Genomic DNA, 20,350 nt, shown 5'->3' with positions numbered 1-20,350 from the left:
AAATGTATGACAAAATGAGAGGCAATAAGATTTTCATGGCGAGTCATCGAAATTCGCCATGGCGCCACGGCCTCATAGTATTGTGAAAACTCAAAAGCTCCGCAATTTAACATGGCACAAGGGTGTAGTTGACACTGTCCAAATTTGAAGGTTATGAAATGAAACCCCAAGGAGGAGTTCGCAAAAGTTCGAGGCATGGAAATGGCAAAATTAGAGCCAAAATGTCACCTTCTCTTCCAAATGGCGGACTTCCTGTTGGGTTTGCGTCAATGGGCCCACAGACTTTTTTGTTCGTCTTGGCATGATACACATGTGTGCCAAATTTCATACATGTAGCTCAAACGATGTGGTCGTAGGGCTGCATTTAACAAGGCATAGGTGGCGCTCTAGAGCCATTTCCCAGTGCTCATATGTAAAACCATTAAAATACAAAATTTTTCACCAGACCTGGCATGTGTGCAAAATTTCATGAGTTTTTGAGCATGTTTAGGCCCTCAAAAAGGCCCTTGTTTGGGGTGAATAATAATAATAATAATAATAATTAAAGCTGCAAGCAGCGTTATGAGGGCCCTCGCACCCCCGGCGCGTCGAGCCACGCCCAACACCTAAAACCAGCACGTCCGATCTGATGTCACATTGATGGAATTCATGCATTTAACCACCAGCTAACATTTCAACTCATTCATTCATGATTAGTTAGTCGTTCCACTAGGTGGGGCTCTAACCATTATGTAAAAATGGCATAACAAACATTTCCGAGCTCGAGTCTCATCACGCCTATGAGCTTTGGGAGAGATTGGACATTGTGTTTTTGAGTGACAGCAGATTACTGCTTTTTGGCGAGTGATTGAAACTCTACGTGCCGCCATGACCACCCCGTTTCCCTGAACGTAAAAAGCTTCGCAATTTAACATCACAAAGGTCTTTAGATTCCACACACTGGAGAATGGTTCAATATGATGAAATCCCTTGGAGGAGTTCGTCAAAGTATGAAGCCTGAAAAGAGGGGAAAATGTTGCCAAAATTACACATTAATTTTAAAATGGCTGACTTCCTGTTGGATTTGGGATATTGCTCCAAGAGACTTTTTTGTACATCTTGATATTTTCCATAAGCTTACCAGGTTTCAGACTCATAGATGAAACACAGAGCAGGGGCTGTTGTTTTGAAATTTTGTAGGGGGCGCTGTGGAGCAATTTCGCGCTATTCAATGAAAATGATCACATGACAACAAAGCCTTCATCCATTTGGAGGTGTGTGCCAAATTCCAAGCCTCTATAAACTTTCCAAGCCCCTCAAAAGCCACTTCATCTTTCATGGTGAACCGCGTTACCACCAGAGTGCGCCGTTCACTTTAAAGTCACAATTTTTGCACTGAAGCATCACGAGGGACTGATGTTGATATTCACCGCTTTTGAGGTGGCCACGATGAACCTGTGAAAATCAGTACAACAAAATTAAAGCCATGACATTTCCTGTTGCCACTAGGTGGCGCTGTCCGTATTTCCGACAATGGGCACATCAATCTGTTCAGGGTGGGTCTGACATCATGCCTGTAAAGTCTGGTACTGATCAGACTGGATTTCATTGAGTTATACTAATTTCTTTCTTCATGGCGTGACATCAAAGTTCGCCATGCTGCTGGGGTCACACCCTTTTGCGAAAAGTCACAGTTTTCACTGTAACCCAAGACCAACTCCTTAAGGCTTTCCTGGAGAAATTTGAGGCTGCAGATGTCACCCATCACAATACTGTACCCCAAAGTGTAAAACATGACATTTCCTGTTCCCACTAGGTGGCGCTGTCCCTGATGTAAAATATGGCAGTTGTAATATGTTCAGGGGTGGAGCCTTATCATATGTGTTCACTTTGGTCAAGGTCAGAAAATGTATGACAGAATGAGAGGCAATAAGATTTTCATGGCGAGTCATCGAAATTCGCCGTGGCGCCACGGCCTCATGGTATTGTGAAAACTCAAAAGCTCCGCAATTTAACATGGCATAAGGGTGTAGTTGGCACTGACCAAATATGAAGGTTATGAAATCAAACCCCAAGGAGGAGTTCGTTAAAGTTCGAGGCATGGAAACGGTAAAATCAGAGCCAAAATGTCACATTCAATCCAAAATGGCGGACTTCCTGTTGGGTTTAGGACATTGCCATAATAGACTTTTTTGTTCGACTCTGAACGTTATATAGGTGTACCGACTTTCAAACATGTAGGTGATACCCATACCGGGGGCTCGCATTTTTCATTTTTCTAGGTGGCGCTACTGAGCTAATTTTCCCTGGCCATGTCTGAGAACATTAAAATACGTAAATTTTCACCAGACCTGACGCGTGTGCAAAATTTCATGAGTTTTCGAGCATGTTTAGGTCCTCAAAAGGCCGATTCATTTGCCGAAATAATAATAATAATAATAATTAAAGCTGCAAGCAGCGTTATGAGGGCCCTCGCACCCCCGGCGCGTCGAGCCACGCCCAACACCTACAACCAGCACGTCCGATCTGATGTCACATTGATGGAATTCATGCATTTAACCACCAGCTAACATTTCAACTCATTCATTCATGATTAGTTAGTCGTTCCACTAGGTGGCGCTCTAACCATTATGTACAAATGGCATAACAAACACTTCCGAGCTCGAGTCTCATCACACCTTAGACGTTTGGGAGAGATTGGACATTGTGTTTTTGAGTGACAGCAGATTACTGCTTTTTGGCGAGTGATTCAAACTCTAAGTGCCACCATAACCACCCCGTTTCACTGAACGTAAAAAGCTTCGCAATTTAACATCACAAAGGTCTTTAGATTCCACACACTGGAGATTGGTTCAATATGATGAAATCCCTTGGAGGAGTTCGTCAAAGAACGGTGCCTGGAAAGAGGGGAAAATGTTGCCAAAATTACACATTAATTTTAAAATGGCTGACTTCCTGTTGGATTTGGGATATTGCACCAAGAGACTTTTTTGTACATCTTGATATCTCCTATAAGCTTACCAGGTTTCAGAATCATACATAGAACACAGAGCAGGGGCTGTGGTTTTGAAATTTTGTAGGGGGCGCTGTGGAGCCACTTCGCGCTATTCAATGAAAATGATCACATGCCAACAAAGCGTTCATCCATTTGGAGGTGTGTGCCAAATTTCAAGCCTCTATAAACTTGCCAAGACCCTCAAAAGCCACTTCATCTTTCATGTTGAACAGCGTTGCCACCAGGGTGCGCCGTTCAGTTTAAAGTCACAATTTTTGCACTGAAGCATCACGAGGGACTGATGGTGATATTCACCGCTTTTGAGGTGGCCAAGATGAACCTGTGAAAATCAGTACAACAAAATTAAAGCCATGACATTTCCTGTTGCCACTAGGTGGCGCTGTCCGTATTTCCGACAATGGGCACATCAATCTGTTCAGGGCGGGTCTGACATCATGCCTGTAAAGTCTGGTACTGATCAGACTGGATTTCATTGAGTTATACTAATTTGTTTCTTCATGGCGTGACATCAAAGTTCGCCATGCTGCTGGGGTCACACCCTTTCACGAAAAGTCACAGTTTTCACTGTAACCCAAGACCAACTCCTTAAGGCTTTCCTGGAGAAATTTGAGGCTGCAGATGTCACCCATCACTATACTGTACCCCAAAGTGTAAAACATGACATTTCCTGTTCCCACTAGGTGGCGCTGTCCCTGGTGTCAAATATGGCAGTTGAAATATGTTCAGGGGTGGAGCCTTATCATATGTGTGCTCTTTGGTCCAGATCGGAACATGTATGACAGAATGAGAGGCAATAAGATTTTCATGGCGAGTCATCGAAATTCGCCATGGCGCCATGGCCTCATGGTATTGTGAAAACTCAAAAGCTCCGCAATTTAACATGGCACAAGGGTGTAGTTGGCACTGACCAAATATGAAGGTTATGAAATCAAACCCCAAGGAGGAGTTCGTTAAAATTCGAGGCATGGAAACGGTAAAATCAGAGCCAAAATGTCACCTTCAATCCAAAATGGCGGACTTCCTGTTGGGTTTAGGACATTGCCATAATAGACTTTTTTGTTCGACTCTGAACGTTATATAGGTGTACCGACTTTCAAACATGTAGGTCATACCCATATCGGGGGCTCGCGTTTTTCATTTTTCTAGGTGGCGCTACTGAGCTAATTTTCCCTGGCCATGTCTGAGAACATTAAAATACGTAAATTTTCACCAGACCTGACGCGTGTGCAAAATTTCATGAGTTTTCGAGCATGTTTAGGCCCTCAAACGGCCAATTCATTTGCCGAAATAATAATAATAATAATAATAATAAACAGAGCAATTACAATAGGGCCTTCGCACTATCAGTGCTCGGGCCCTAATAATAAACGGAGCAATTACAATAGGGCCTTCGCACTGTCAGTGCTCGGGCCCTAATAATAAGAAACGGAGCAGATACAATAGGGCCTTCGCACTGTCAGTGCTCGGGCCCTAATAAGAAACAGAGCAGATACAATAGGGCCTTCGCACAGTCAGTGCTCGGGCCCTAATAATTAAAGCTGCAAGCAGCGTTATGAGGGCCCTCGCACCCCATCGCGTCGAGCCACGCCCAACACCTACAACCAGCACCTCCGATCTGATGTCACATTGATGGAATTCATGCATTTAACCACCAGCTAACATTTCATCTCATTCAATCATCATTATAGTCGTCCCACTAGGTGGCGCTCCAACCATTACTGACAAATGGCATAACAAACATTTCCTAGCTCGAGTCTCATCACGCCTGCGACCTTTGGGAGAGTTTGGACATTTTGATTTTGAGTGACAGCAGATTACTGCTTTTTGGCGAGTGATTGAAACTCCACGTGCCGCCATGACAACCCCGTTTCCCTGAACGTAAAAAGCTTCGCAATTTAACATCACAAAGGTCTTTAGATTCCACACACTGGAGATTGGTTCAATATGATGAAATCCCTTGGAGGAGTTCGTCAAAGAAGGGTGCCTGAAAAGAGGGGAAAATGTTGCCAAAATTGCACATTAATTTTAAAATGGCTGACTTCCTGTTGTATTTGGGATATTGCTCCAAGAGACTTTTTTGTACATCTTGATATCTCCTATAAGCTTACCAGGTTTCAGACTCATACATAAAACACAGAGCTGGGGCTGTGGTTTTGAAATTTTGTAGGGGGCGCTGTGGAGCCATTTTGGGATATTCAATGAAAATGATCACATAACAACAAAGCCTTAAGCACATTGGAGGTGTGTGCCAAATTTCAAGACTTTTTAAACTTTCCAAGCCCCTCAAAAACCACTTCATTTTTCATGGTGAACAGCGTTGCTACCAGGGTGCACCGTTCAGTATAAAGTCACAATTTTCGCACTGCAGCATCATGAAGGACTGACGGTGACATTCACCGCTTTTGAGGTATCCACAATGAACCTGTAAAAATCAGTACAACAAAGTGTAAGACATGACATTTCCTGTTCCCACTAGGTGGCGCTCTTCATATTCCTGACAATGGGCACATAAATTTGTTCAGGGCGGGTCTGATATCATGCCTGTAAAGTCTGGTACTAATCAGACTGGATTTCATGGAGTTATACTAATTTGTTTCTTCATGGCGAGATATCAAAGTTCGCCATGCTGCTGAGGTCACACCCTTTTGTGAAAAGTCACAGTTTTCACTGTACCCCAAGACCAACTCCTTACGCCTTTCCTGGAGAAATTTGAGGCTGCAGATGTCACCCATCACAATACTGTACCCCAAAGTGTAAAACATGACATTTCCTGTTCCCACTAGGTGGCGCTGTCGCTGACGTCAAATATGGCAGTTGAAATATGTTCAGGGCTGGAGCCTTATCATATGTGTGCTCTTTGGTCCAGATCGGACAATGTATGACAGAATGAGAGGCAATAAGATTTTCATGGCGAGTCATCGAAATTCGCCATGGCGCCACGGCCTCATGGTATTGTGAAAACTCAAAAGCTCCGCAATTTAACATGGCACAAGGGTGTAGTTGGCACTGACCAAATATGAAGCTTATACGACCAATTTCCAAGGAGGAGTTCGTTAAAGTTCGAGGCATGGAAACGACAAAATTAGAGCCAAAATGTCACATTCACTTCTAAATTGCGGACTTCCTGTTGGGTTTGCATCAATGGGCCCACTGACTTTTTTGTTCGGCTCGTCATGATACACATGTGTGCCAAATTTCATACATGTAGCTCAAACTATGTGGTCGTAGGGCTGCATTTAACAAGGCATAGGTGGCGCTCTAGAGCCATTTCCCAGTGCTCATAAGTAAAACCATTAAAATACAAAATTTTTCACCAGACCTGGCATGTCTGCAAAATTTCATGAGTTTTTGAGCATGTTTAGGCCCTCAAAAAGGCCCTTGTTTTGCCTGAATAATAATAATAATAAGAAACGGAGCAGATACAATAGGGCCTTCGCACAGTCAGTGCTCGGGCCCTAATAATAATAATAATAATAATAAGAAACGGAGCAGATACAATAGGGCCTTCGCACTCTCGGTGCTCGGGCCCTAATAATAAGAAACGGAGCAGATACAATAGGGCCTTCGCACTCTCGGTGCTCGGGCCCTAATAAAATAAACAACTCCATATGTGGCGCTAGTCTCGTCAGCAGAGAGCTGGGAGAAGGCTGTGAGAGATAAAACAATCTAAAACAATATGTCCCAAAACAGTATGTCTTTGCTGAGAAAGTCTAAAAAGATAATTCTAAACTAATCTAACCATAGACAAAAGGGCATGCTTGCACATTTAAAAGAAGGTAAAGAAACATAGAATCATTTTTCCTGTAACACCCATCCAATGGAGGGTATCAATGATTCTCTTCTGGCCAGTTGTGAAGTCTGCAGTCTTCCCCATATTGAATCTAACTGGGGCAATTGAACCAAATTGAAGCAATTTGATGACACCTGGGAAAACCTGTAAAATTTGGGCTGATGTCTTCACAGTATTCTAATTCCTGATTTTGTGGGTTTTATGAACTGGATGCCCAAATTACATACAAAGAAACAACTACAGTGGGGCAAAAAAGTATTTAGTCAGCCACCGATTGTGCAAGTTCCCCCACTTAAAATGATGACAGAGGTCAGTAATCTGCACCAGAGGTACACTTCCACTGTGAGAGACAGAATGTGAAAAAAAAATCCATGAATTCACATGGTAGGATTTGTAAAGAATTTATTCGTAAATCAGGGTGGAAAATAAGTATTTGGTCACCTCAAACAAGGAAAATCTCTGGCTCTCACAGACCTGTAACGTCTTCTGTAAGAAGCTTTTCTGTCCCCCACTCGTTACCTGTATGAATGGCACCTGTTTGAACTCATCATCTGTATAAAAGACACCTGTCCACAGCCTCAAACAGTCAGACTCCAAACTCCGCCATGGCCAAGACCAAAGAGCTTTCGAAGGACACCAGGAAAAGTATTGTAGACCTGCACCAGACTGGGAAGAGTGAATCTACAATAGGCAAGCAGCTTGGTGTGAAAAAATCAACTGTGGGAGCAATCATCAGAAAATGGAAGACATACAAGACCACTGATAATCTCCCTCGATCTGGGGCTCCACGCAAGATCTCATCCCGTGGGGTCAAAATGATCATGAGAACGGTGAGCAAAGATCCCAGAACCACACGGGGGGACCTGGTGAATGACCTGCAGAGAGCTGGGACCAAAGTAACAAAGGTCACCATCAGTAACACACTACAACGGCAGGGAATCAAATCCCGCAGTGTCAGACGTGTCCCGCTGCTGAAGCCAGTGCATGTCCAGGCCCGTCTGAAGTTTGCCAGAGAGCACATGGATGATACAGCAGAGGATTGGGAGAATGTCATGTGGTCAGATGAAACCAAAGTAGAACTTTTTGGTATAAACTCAACTCGTCGTGTTTGGAGGAAGAAGAATACTGAGTTGCATCCCAAGAACACCATACCTACTGTGAAGCATGGGGGTGGAAACATCATGCTATGGGGCTGTTTTTCTGCCAAGGAGACAGGATGACTGATCCGTGTTAAGGACAGAATGAATGGGGCCATGTATCGTGAGATTTTGAGCCAAAACCTCCTTCCATCAGTGAGAACTTTGAAGATGAAACGAGGCTGGGTCTTCCAACATGACAATGATCCAAAACACACCGCCCGGGCAACAAAGGAGTGGCTCCGTAAGAAGCATTTGAAAGTCCTGGAGTGGCCTAGCCAGTCTCCAGACCTCAACCCCATAGAAAATCTGTGGCGGGAGTTGAAAGTCCGTGTTGCTCGGCGACAGCCCCAAAACATCACTGCTCTCGAGAAGATCTGCATGGAGGAATGGGCCAAAATACCAGCTACTGTGTGTGCAAACCTGGTAAAGACCTATAGTAAACGTTTGACCTCTGTTATTGCCAACAAAGGTTATGTTACAAAGTATTGAGTTGTATTTTTGTTATTGACCAAATACTTATTTTCCACCCTGATTTACGAATAAATTCTTTACAAATCCTACCATGTGGATTCATGGATTTTTTTTTCACATTCTGTCTCTCACAGTTGAAGTGTACCTCTGGTGCAAATTACTGACCTCTGTCATCATTTTAAGTGGGGGAACTTGCACAATCGGTGGCTGACTAAATACTTTTTTGCCCCACTGTAAGTACTTGAAATCGTTTCAGTTCTGGCCCTTTCAGTTGCAATTTATTTGTTTTCCAATGTTAACTTGTCATATTTTAGTAATACGTGAACATCTGTTATAGTTACGTTTTCATTTCATATATAACATCGGTTTGTTTTAAGTGTTTTTCTTCTGAATTTTCTGGAGTATAATGTGTAATGTTGATAATGCACAATGCAAGGTGCCACATGATTCATTACTGAAGAATGTAAAAAACAGTTTAAAATGGTTTTCATATCATTTATTTTGAAACTTTCCATTAAATGGTTTTCAAATTTAACTTTATGTGTTTCTTAGTTTGAGACTAGTTGGTTAGTCTATCCCCCCTCGTTTAGTTGACTAAGCAATTAATTGCCAGGAACATCCCTGGTGTGCAGATGATTTAGGTCGTGCTAATAAGAATGGTTATGTTACCACTGCCATTTCCAGCTGAGGGTTTTTTTTTCTTTAATCTGAGTGGAGATCTTGTCATTGAGAAACTGATACTGCGAACCTGAGCCACCACTAGGCAGAGATGGGAAGTAACGATGTACAAATACTTCATTACTGTGCTTAAGTAGAATTTTCAGGTATCTGAATTTGTGGTCATTTTTTTGACGGCTTTTTACTTTTACTGCTTACATTTTCACTGTGGTGATGTCACTTTCATTGTGACATCATCATCCCATAAGCCAATGCAGGTTTCACAAGACATTTTTGAATGAGGACATATTTATGTATTTGTATTTGTAATCTCTGTTATTTTTGTAAGAAAAAAAACAACCCAAAATTGGGGAAATTATATACAATGTATTGTGACACATATTCTCTATGACAATTTCTCCCAAAAACATAAATTGCACGACAGAGTCCATGAATATATATATAAAAGCTTGTTACATAGTAGAAGTATTTCAAATCAACATAAAGTATTTACTTTCTAAATACAGTAATTTTTAGCAGTTCTTGCAGTTAGTGCACTTTAGCTCTCTGCGTCTAAAGGTTTGATCTTGATGTGGATGCCATTGAGTGAGCGGAGAACCAGTCGGGGGATGATCTTGGGTTTCATAGTGGGCTCTGCTATGAGCTGGTATCGCTTCAGTGTCAGAGCTGTCACCACTTTCATCTCATTCATAGCAAAGTTCTGACCGATGCAGTTTCTGAGGGAGGAAAATATTAAATGTAAGAAATATACAAGTGAATATTCTAAAGAACTGAAAAATGATGAAAATAGTTTGATCCTTCTGAGATTAGGACATGAGGAATATGAATAGTAGGGATGAGTATAGTATGTTATTTTTTAACATTCAGGGCCAAAGGTGCTTGCATTTTAAATGGGATCAATCTTAGATTACAGTGAGTTCACCCTTTCCCCTACTTGCTTTAGCCCATCATAAAACCAGTTTTTATTGTGTTGATGTAAATGGGGTCAGTGCTAAGTTACACATTCACATACTTGAGACTACTACAAGCAGTCTCTATACAGTGATATAGTTTCAGGTGAGGACAAACCTTGGCCCAGCTGAGAAGGGCACAAAAGCATGAGGAGATCTCATGGCAATGTTCTCTGGTAGGAAACGCAGAGGGTCAAAGACCTAATGTAATACAGGACAAAGAAAGAGAGCAGTGTTATGTCTATTACTTGTTTTCTGAACCTTATCACTCTTACCACTTGCGCAGAGAAAACTGCATTCTGACACATAATAAAGTAAGTCATTAAACCAGCTTGAATCTGTCCTGAGGTCCACTTTGGCACCAGGGACCTACCCACCTCAGCAAATACAGCACTAGTAATTAATTTAATGCACCAGTTTCATGATTGCTTCTTCAGTTATTTGATAAATTATTTGCAGCCTTTTGAGCAGAGTGCTGAAAAACTTCATAATTTTATTTCATCATAGATTCTGTTGATGATGTATTCCATGTAGTAAGTTGTGCTGGGAATAAAATTGTCTTTACTTACATTAGGGTTTTCCCAGACAGATGCATTCCTGTGAATTCCATACACACTTATTCCAACAACAGAACCTACATTTGAAAGAAATGTGTACTTAGTTTATTATTATTAAAAGATTATAGGGTGTGTCTAGCTGATCATTATCATACAAACTAAGCAAACATACACCATATCCTCCTATGGCATTCCTAAGCCCATGCTCACCGTTTTAGTTCTGGGAAGGAGAGAGACTTTGCTTTACTGAAGAAAGGACTGGATAGTGTTCTTGGGCCTCACAAGCACTTTTCTGAAGATTATAAATATCAGATCTTGCTCGATCACTTGAAGTTCCCAAGTGACTGGATCAAAGATAAGAATAAATGTTGGAGATGTGGCTGGAATCATTCTGCTGAAGGCACGCTTAAGAAACCCTGCAGCACTTGTGGTGAGCAACACCTCCTTGTATAACATGTCCTTGCCAAGGGTAAAGAACAAAATCCCAATATTCTGACCACGTGTACTGCATCCAGTGTCATCTATGTTGACCATCCCAGTCACTCCGGTATGGTGACGTTGAAGGTGGTAAGAGTCAACTCCACAATGGGAAGAGGACCATGGACACCTTGCCGTGCTGGATGACGGTTCAGAGAGAACCATAAAATTGCCTGCTGCTGTGAAGTTCCTTGGCCTTGCCCAGACAGATGAGGTTCTGGCCCTACAAACCATTAGACAGGATGTCCTGCAGCTGAATGGGGGAAGCATATCATTGGAGGTGTCCACTAAAGGTAAGCCAAAGATGAGGCATCAAATACTGAATGCTTTCACAGCAGAACAACTGGCTCTAGCTGAGCAATCCTGTCCAGTGGAAACACTCAAAAAGAAGTACAGCCACCTACAAAGACTTCCCTTCAAAGGTTTCAGCCGGGTGAAACCTATGATCCTGATTGGATCAGATCACCTGCACCTTCTCACTCCTGTTTGACCGGTGATCCGGGGACCACCTGGAGGGCCAGTAGCAGTCTGTACTGAGCTGGGGTGGGCGCTACAGGGACTCGCCAAAAGTCTACCACATCCAGCGGATGAACAGGCATGCTTATGCTCGTCTTTCATCACACAGACACCACAGCTCTACAAAAATATTGAAAGGCTGTGGCAAATTGATGTCCTCTCTTTCAGAAATGAAAAGGAGGTCACTAGGTCAAAGGAGGACCAGTAGGAAATAGATATCCTTGAATCAAAGAACGGGTACAGTTAGCTACTCCATTGCTTCGCTGCAAAGACTTTCCTCAGGTGAAGGCACCTCAAGAGGCTGTCATGGCTCTTCAAAGAGCCAATAAGCATCAACTATGCAAGGACCCCAGCAGAGCACAGACATACAACCAGGAGTTCAAGACAGTGGAGAAGGCTGGCAATTTGGTAAAGTTGACTCCAGAGGAGGTGAATGGTTCAACTAAATCCTGGTACATTCCACGCCATCTTGTGCATCACAACAACAAAACCTGCCTAGTCTTCAACTGCACCTGCCAGGCCCCATGCTACAGCGTGGGGCCTGCTGCCAGGTCCCACGCTTAGCCCTTTGCTCCTTGGCGTGTTACTCCGATTCCGCCAGCATGCGGTGGCCATAAGCTGGGATATAAAGGCCATGTTCCATCAGGTACGTTTGCTTTCCAAAGATCAGCCTCTGCTTCGCTTTCTTTGGAGGGATGGACAACAGGAGGATCCACCTAATGTGTATGAATGGTGACTGTTACCATTTGGCATGACCTGCAGCCTTTGCTGCACCACTTATGCTTTACAGCAGCATGTGCAACACCACCGTGAGGGGGAATGAAGATGTATACGAATCTGTCCACACTGCCATTTGTGTGTCCATGTGGACAACTGTCTCCAGTCGCTTCTGACTCCACACCAAGCTAAACAACTCCTGGACAAAACAAGGCAACTACTGGGCATGGGAGGATTTGAAATACTGCAGTGGGCCAGTAATGTGCCAAAGGAGGTGTCCTACCTGCCTACTACTGCCCGTTCTGACAGCTGTGAGCTCTGGCTGACTTCTTACCAAGCTGACCCACAAGAGTCGATGCTTGGATTATGTTGGCATTGCCCCACTGATACCTTGCCCACAGCACCAACTCTTCGCAAGGTGTTTGCTAGCCAATATGACCCTGTAGGGTTTCTCCTTCCCTATACCACTAGAGGGAAGATTCTTGTACAGTCTATGTGGCTGGGATGAACCTGTCACCTGTGTCCTTTGTGCCGCCTGGGTAGAATGGAAGAAGGAGCTACCATACTTGCAGAGCATTACCATACCAAGGTGTTATATGCCACCTGTTAGTCAGTGCTGCTCTCACCGGAGCGCAGCTTGCTAAGATTCTCCAAACCTAGCTTACTCTACCGCTGCAAAATACTATCTTGTGGACTGACTCTACTACTGTGCTGAGTTGGTTGCAGTCTGATTTCTGCCATTACAAGGTCTTTGTCGGGACTTGAATTGCTGAAATCCAGGAGATCACTGGTTCTCACCAGTGGAGGTATGTCATGTCAGTGGAAAACCTGGCTGATGACATCACAAGGGGGAAGGGACTCTGTAGTCTTTCATCAGCCAGCCATTGGGCTCAGGGCCCCCAGTTTATACAACAAAGTTCAGTGCACTGGCCCTACTGGTAGGGCTGAGACTTCAGATGAGGGGTTGTTATGTGGCCTTGTCACAGTGGCAAAGTCTCTTACTCCAGCCCCAGGAACTTCACATCTTGGGAGGAGCTTGTGAAAGCCACTTACCATGCTCATCACGGGGCAGCTTCTCCTCCAATGACTGCCACTGATCGTGTGGAAGCAGAGATAGCCATCTTAAAGTCAGCTCAATATGTTTCCCTGAAGATGTGATGGCCCTGATGAAGGGAAAACCTCTGTCCCCAAATAGTCAACTTTGTTCGCCCTGCCTTCAATATGATCCGCTTACTGGCCTAATAAGGGTTGGATGTCACCTGAGATGTGCTGAAGGTCTGGACTCAGACACCATAACCCACTAACTAAGCTCCTTGTCCAGTACTTTGATGTGATTTTGTTGCACCCTAGTCCAGAGCATGTCTTTGCAGAGATAGGGCGCACTTATTGGATCATCAGAGGTTGACAAGTAATCTGGAGACATCAAAGACAATGTGTAGACTGCCAGAAATTCTCACCAAAATGGCCGATTTGCCCACAGGAAGACTCCAGATCCACAAACCTGCTTTCTGGTCAACTGGAGTTGATTGCTTTGGTTCCTACACGATCAAGATAGGCCGGAGGCATGAGAAGCGCTGGGGCTAAAAAATGTCATCTCTGTGGCCCATATTGGGTAGTACTTTAATAAATGTGATTGCTCTTAAGAAGCAGTATCAGGTTGATGCACTGCCTTAGCAAATTTGTTGTGGAGGAATTTGTGGCCAGCTTTATTACCGTTTAATCTTTATTCATGTTCTACTGTATTTCCTGTTCTTGATCGCAGAAACAACACCATATCACCCCTCCACATCCTCCTATACCATGCCATATCTCCTTGTACCTAAATAAACTCCACCTCTTACAATCTACTCCCTGGATGTCAGCCTCTCCTTCTGACCAAGGATAACTATTGTAGCAAAAACCAACATTAAACTGATGTGCACCATTCTGTACAGTGAGGTTGCAGAGTGCATAAAAATCTCCAACGCTCTGCTGACTCAGTAACTGCAGAGCTCTAAACCTCCTCTGGCATCAACATCAGCACAAAAACTGTGTGCCTGGAGCTTCATGGCTCATGGATTCCCATGGCTGAGCAGTTCCAGTGAGTGTAATGTGTAGGCGGCGGTGTACTTTCTGCCCATATATATGATAATAATCTGGTGCCAACATTTAAATACTTCCATTTGGAAGAATGAAGAACTGACAAAGCAATTACCCCACACGTTTAAGAGATTTATACTAGTTTATAGAAAAGAAACTCTATGTGACAATACAATCAAATAATACCAACGTATCCTTGTAGAATAATAAAGTAATAAGTATTAAGTCGATATAGGTCCTTTATGGAAATGTAAAAAAATTTAATTTTTGTATCTAAAGAAAAACAACGTCGGTTAAGAGTTTGTGTTTACCATGTAGCATGAAATGTTTCCAAAAGCATTATTAAGTGAAGACATTTAATGTTTACTCTTTGATAATAACAACAGAGTAAAATCACTGACCTGCAGGCACTGTTCTCCCATCACAAAAGGTTACAGTTTTGGTGGTTTTTCTGGCAATTCCTGGTACAGGGGGGTAAAGGCGGAGAGCTTCTTTTATGCACATTGTAGTGTATGGGATTTTACTGAGATCCTCCCTTAAAATGAGACCAACATGCAGTGTTAGTGAAGTCAACTAATAAGAAATCTTGTTTATATGTCTCCTAATAAAGTTTTGGTACCACAGAATGGCACCAACTTGTTTCCCTATTGCAATGTTGTCCTTTCACAAGCCTACCACTCCATGGTTTCCTTGTCATGCAAGGCCTCCATAATCTCCTTCCTGCAAATCTTCTGGTGTTCTGGGTTGCAGGCCAGACAGTAGAGGATGAAAGACAGGCCACTGGCTGTGGTGTCATGGCCCTCAAACATGAAGGTGTCCACTTCTGCCCGCATATCTTCATCTGACAGACCCTGCTGGTTCTCATCCTGGCGTTGAAAAAAAGGATATTTACAGTTGATGAAAGACAGAATGGACTGCACTATACTCTAACTGGGCTTCTCAATAAAAGTGCTTTGTTACTTTTGCTGCTCAGGCTCATTATATTACTTCATCACCCGACTTCAACTCAGCTTTAGCTGGATAACATTCATCCTTATACAGATACCTTTATAAAATTGGGAATTTATTCAGCAGCCAAGTATCAAGGTCCGCTGTTCTTCTTAAACCATATAAAGCACTAATTGTTTGTTTTTTAAGCAAACACCTGCCATGCAGTTAATTATTGATTTTAATTTTTCCTGCCAAGGACAACAATTTGCTATGATATACTCATAAAGGAAGCCAAGTCTACTAAGAGAATAAACATGCTAGCTGAGACAGCCCCTACAAGCTGCCGTTTAGAGAAGTTTTTGGGAAAGAAACTGGGCAAAACACTAACCAGTGTTGATCATTCTCTACACAAAAGAGATTTTGTATTCAGGTTGCTGCTCACGAGAATGAAAAGGCTGATCATCGTCTTTGTGTCAGAGGACATTAACATGCAGCTTGGCAACAGCATGCATCTTTGCTTATTTGCTGCATGCATATGCTATTTCAGCTTTAGGCCAGTACTTCAGATATCTGACACGATCTCAAGTTGGCACTTGCCTTATTTTCTGTATGACCTTTATGCAGGAAAACCCCAGTTTGTGACTTGCCTATACATTAAGCAAATCCTACAATGGGAAATGTGTTGAAGTAAGAGGCTGAAACTGATGACACATAACATACTCTTGCAAAGAGAAGGATGTCCAGAAAGTCCAAATATCTCTTTGCCTGTATTTGTCCAAGCTCCTTCTCTTCCTTTAGTGCTTCTCGCCTCTTTCTTATAACTTCCTCTTTAGAAAAGAATATAAAATGTAAGCATTTGTAGATCTGACACTATAATGTGAGGCTCACTGATTTTTGGCAACGGTTCAGATGAATCAAAGCAAAGCTTACCTGTATGACTGAGGGCCACCTGACGTGCTTTTCTGTATCTGAAACCATGTGGGCTAAGGTGGAAAATGAGGTCACTGTGGTACGGAAACATTCTGAGCCGAAGATCAATTAGAAAACTGAGGTCATAAACTGCTTTGATGTATGCATTTGTTCCACTGAAATGACAAAGGAGGCAAACATTAAATGCAGATTTACAACAACCAAAGACTCAACATAAAACTGACACTGTAAATGACTCTTTAAAAAGATTCATCTAGGCTCACCCCTCTGTCTGACAGTTGCTGTAGCAGCTGAAGGCACACTTCATAATGCTGTCCAGTGTCATGAGGCTCATGTGTTTAAACAATTCAAAAGGCTCATTTGTGCTTGCATAACTTTCCCACTTATCCTGCCAACAATGAGAGAACAGATGTGATCTCTCTGCAGGATACAGACACTGCTCCTGCTTTACTTCTATTTACTGACACGTGCTGACTTTGATTTTATTTATCAATTATGCAACTAAATTGTCTTCAACGTACCAACATAGTCTCAGCAGACTCTGACATCAATTTTACGTATGGTTTCAAAACATCATAATGGAAACCTGGTGTTAAGAGCCTCCTGTGGCGGAACCACTTCTGACCTTCTGACACCAACAACCCATTTCCTGAAGAACATGTGCACGGGTGAGGAAAGCAGCAAAACAAACAACTCTGCACTTGAAATGCTGTTGAAGGGAGACAAATGAGTCTTACCAATCCAACCCTCAATAAACCGGTAGACAAAATCATCTTTTGGTTCTGTTAGGAAACATAACAAATAAAAATGGTGTTAGGGACTTTTAACTTTACTACACAGTTATAAATGTGCATCAACACAACAACTACGTAAAACATTTCTCACACCTGATGATGTCAGGATAGTTTTTGCATAATCTGGATGCTGAATATTGATGATACTGAGAAAGGGGCCAAACCAGATTGGGAAAACATATGAGTACTCCTGACCCCATTTCACTACCTTGTCCATATCGGTCCCATCTTGTTTAAACTGAAAGAGAAAAAGTACAACTGAAACACATCACAGCAGGCAGACTTTACACGCTGTCAACTGTGTGTCTCTGTTTGCAGAATGGTGTTCTCCAACATGGTGTGGTCAGCTTTACTGGACGGTTACACATGTTACAGCTGCTGCGAGTGTGTTGATACAGTTACCTCCAGAACATGTCCAAACAGCCAGTGTGGCGGCGGCCCCCAAAAAGCTTGGAAGTTCCGCAGTGCTTCCCTTCTTTTCGCAAATAGAATTGTTAATTTATACACCACGGCAAAAAGACAGACCACAACAAAGACGTAATGCATGTGAGGCCAGCCCAGCTGAAACTCCGCGAAAGTTTTAGTTAGTTTCATCTTGCAGGTGCAAGTGTCTTCCGCCTCCGCGTGCAGGAAAACCTCCCCAACAAAGCGCAAAAGGTGATCTGAGCTCACCTTTCTGATAAGAGCTGGAGGAAAAGCGATGTTTTCAGTGCTGTCTCCGGTAGGCGGGGAGTCTGACACCCAATAAAACGCTGACTTCATGTCCTGACGGAACTGTCGGCGTTTTGAGCGCAGGAGTGCAACAGCAACATCATTACGGCGGTATATGAGAACTGGGATGATGAAGATGCAAATATGGGAAGAGCAGAAATGTAGGTTTTCCTTTTGGCTATTCTGTTTGCCTTAATTCCCAAAGTGTAATTGTGTCAGTTGTTGTACTTTGCAGCCAATAAGTTGGTTACAAGTGCTTTGTGTGCACATGAAGTCCAAACTCCAGTGAGTTTAACCGTACAATAAACTGTACAAACAGCTCAATCACAGTTTGGTTCAACCCTCACAAACATTATCTCAGCATAAAATACAATGTGAGAACATATTTGGCATCTATATATTAAAAAAGAAACTGGTTTGCGATGCACATTTTGTGTCTTAACACCCATACTAAATGTAAGAAGCAAATCATATGCCAGACCACATCAGAAAAACAGTGTGGGTGACAACCTTGCTAAATTTCCTCTGTACTGGCTGTTGGACCACTTCCGATGTGTCAGGCTCATTTAAACTGTTAAGCTCAATCTAAAACCTTTTGCTGAGAGGCAGAGTTTGTGATCTGTGTTTTTATGAGCAGTAATGGTACAGCCAGGATGCTTCATGTTCCACCCTGAAAACTAAAATAACATCAAAATCAAAGGTGGAAAATCCTAAATTAAAATAACAGTGGCAATTGTGATGAAGTGTTTTGAAAGGATCAAAAAGACTGTCCTGGCTAGCGTGGACTCTTTACTTTATGCATATGCGTATAACATGTAACACCACAGTGCATCAGTCTACTGGTGAGTCACCATTTGCTCTGATGTTTGACTGAGATCCCCAGCTACCTGTTGAGTTTTTGTTGTGTAGGATTCAGGAGCCTGTGGCCCCTACCTCCTGCATACCAAGTGAGCCAAAAAGCTCAACGTCCTCTGTGGTGCTGGTCTGCACCGATCAGCTGCCAGTTACGGCTGGTGTTCAAAACAATATTGCTTCTTCACATAGGACTACTTGTGCTAATGCTGGAACGCACTCGAATCGACATTATCTGCCCCAGGCAATAGGAAGTAGAACAACAGGGGCTGTGAACTCCCAGGCACCTGTGCCTAATACATCTACCCTGTTTAGACCTCGGCAGTGAGTGTCAATCGTCGGGACAACGATTCAAACACCAGGGGTAGATTGTAGTGGGTTACATTTAGTTCATGTTGTTTCATACATGGTGTCTGTGAACACAGCATGAACATTCACCCCTTCCTTTGCTGTTAATCAAGAGTCGGTTATAAGGAACATCTGTGGTCTATTCTTGACCTCTCGCAACTTGCACTCATTACTGTTCAAGGTGGCAAAGCTCACAAGCTGTTAGGTATTACAGACTGGATTCATTTCCCGTGACAATTGATGATTTTGTGTAACTGTTAAAGGGTGGTAAGTGGGATCCTCATGGGTTATCTACAATTTAGTGTATAGTAGGGTGGACCCCAGATGACAGTTTTCCCTCTTTTGTTACAGGCCTCACACTGCTGCTGTCTTGTTCTAGCCTCGTTGTAGTTTTACTATTGTTAATCAAAAATCAAATCGAATCAAAATTTATTTATGTAGCACATATTAAAAACAACAAAGTTGACCATAGTGCTTCACAGTCAGTAAAAGCATATAAACTGACATTGACTGGTTCCTTGTTTTATGGTATTTTACACATCAAGAAATGGGTAAATTGCACCTTTCAGATTGGAGTGAGGTTTGCAGTGAGACTACACGGGTGAGTAATTGGTGGCACTCCCCCTGTAGGTTGCCTCCCCAAGTGGGCGGTCACCACCATTTCGTTTCATTATTTTATTTTTACTTTATTAACTAACTCGGCTAGCACTGTGTCAGCGAACCTTGTCCTTTTAAATAATGTTTATTAATAAAGTGTTTTAAAGAACAAGGTAGCAGGGCTGCCCTGCTACCTAAAATGTTTTTTTTCTGCTCTACACTTTGAGTAGTTTTGTCCTTACTTTTGCTTGTTAATAACAAGCCTGTGGGCTTTTGTAACTGGTACAACATTTGCACTAGCTACTGTAATCTCTCCTGGGGTGTAACCCCCTCCCTGGGTGGCATTATCAACACCATTTAGTCACATTTACCGGTATTCTGCCTTCACACCACCACACATGCATACAGAATCAGTCCAATCATCTGTGAAAATGCTGTGAAATGACTGAAGCTGCATTTAATGCTGTCAGACTCTCTGAGAAGCTGCTGTTACTCAGACTCACACCCTTTCTCTGTAACTGAGCTCTGAACTTCCTGTAAGATAGACCCCACTCAGTCAGAGTTGAAAACCAGACATCAAACATCAGAACTGTGAGCATTGGTATTACTCAGGGGCACGTGCTGAGTACACTGCCACATGCTGTCTTCACATATATGAGTGTGTGCACCACCTGATCAATACCAGAATTATAACATTTGCATATGTGATTGGGCCGATTACTGGTAGGGACGGGATAGAGAAGTGATAGGACTGGTGGCCCGGTGTCAGGAAAATAATCTTGCCCTAAAAGTAGAGAAGGGCAAGAAGATCATTACTTA

General features: G+C 42.8%; 1 protein-coding gene and 1 long non-coding RNA gene across 3 annotated transcripts in view; one reads left to right on the top strand and one right to left on the bottom strand.

The window, feature by feature from the left end:
• Positions 1–20,350, top strand: part of LOC309717093 — a 189,650-nt gene that overhangs the window by 139,414 nt on the left and 29,886 nt on the right. The gene's annotated exons all lie outside the window — the stretch shown is intronic.
• LOC309716581 (cytochrome P450 4B1-like) lies at positions 9,344–17,727 on the bottom strand. 2 transcript variants are annotated; one of them, XM_082550452.1, is made up of 12 exons: positions 17,426–17,727; positions 17,117–17,261; positions 16,967–17,011; positions 16,751–16,878; positions 16,493–16,617; positions 16,230–16,384; positions 16,020–16,126; positions 15,045–15,235; positions 14,771–14,904; positions 10,593–10,657; positions 10,142–10,224; positions 9,373–9,789 (listed from the first exon to the last, which is right to left on the bottom strand). In XM_082550452.1, the coding sequence occupies exons 1-12, from the start codon at positions 17,615–17,617 to the stop codon at positions 9,612–9,614; spliced, it is 1,548 nt and encodes a 515-aa protein (XP_082406578.1). In that variant the 5' UTR covers positions 17,618–17,727; the 3' UTR covers positions 9,373–9,611. The 2 variants fall into 2 exon arrangements, with proteins under 2 accessions (XP_082406579.1, XP_082406578.1); XM_082550453.1 differs by lacking the exon at positions 16,751–16,878 and having other exon boundaries at positions 9,344–9,789; positions 17,232–17,261.

This window comes from Aulonocara stuartgranti (assembly GCF_965226115.1).
Source record: "Aulonocara stuartgranti genome assembly, chromosome: 11".
NCBI lineage: Eukaryota > Metazoa > Chordata > Actinopteri > Cichliformes > Cichlidae > Aulonocara > Aulonocara stuartgranti.
Note: the sequence above shows the minus strand (reverse complement) of the source record. Positions and strands in the feature narration are given on the sequence as shown.

What these genes read in the sequence shown, in the direction of transcription:
- LOC309716581 (XM_082550452.1), bottom strand. Translation starts at nt 17,617, where the DNA reads ATGAAACTAACTAAAACTTTCGCGGAGTTTCAGCTGGGCTGGCCTCAC. An exon ending in AGTCTGCTGAGACTATGTTG is followed by an intron (nt 16,618 to 16,750) that starts GTACGTTGAAGA and finishes CATTGTTGGCAG; the next exon opens with GATAAGTGGGAAAGTTATGC. An exon ending in GGTGGCCCTCAGTCATACAG is followed by an intron (nt 16,127 to 16,229) that starts GTAAGCTTTGCT and finishes TCTTTTCTAAAG; the next exon opens with AGGAAGTTATAAGAAAGAGG.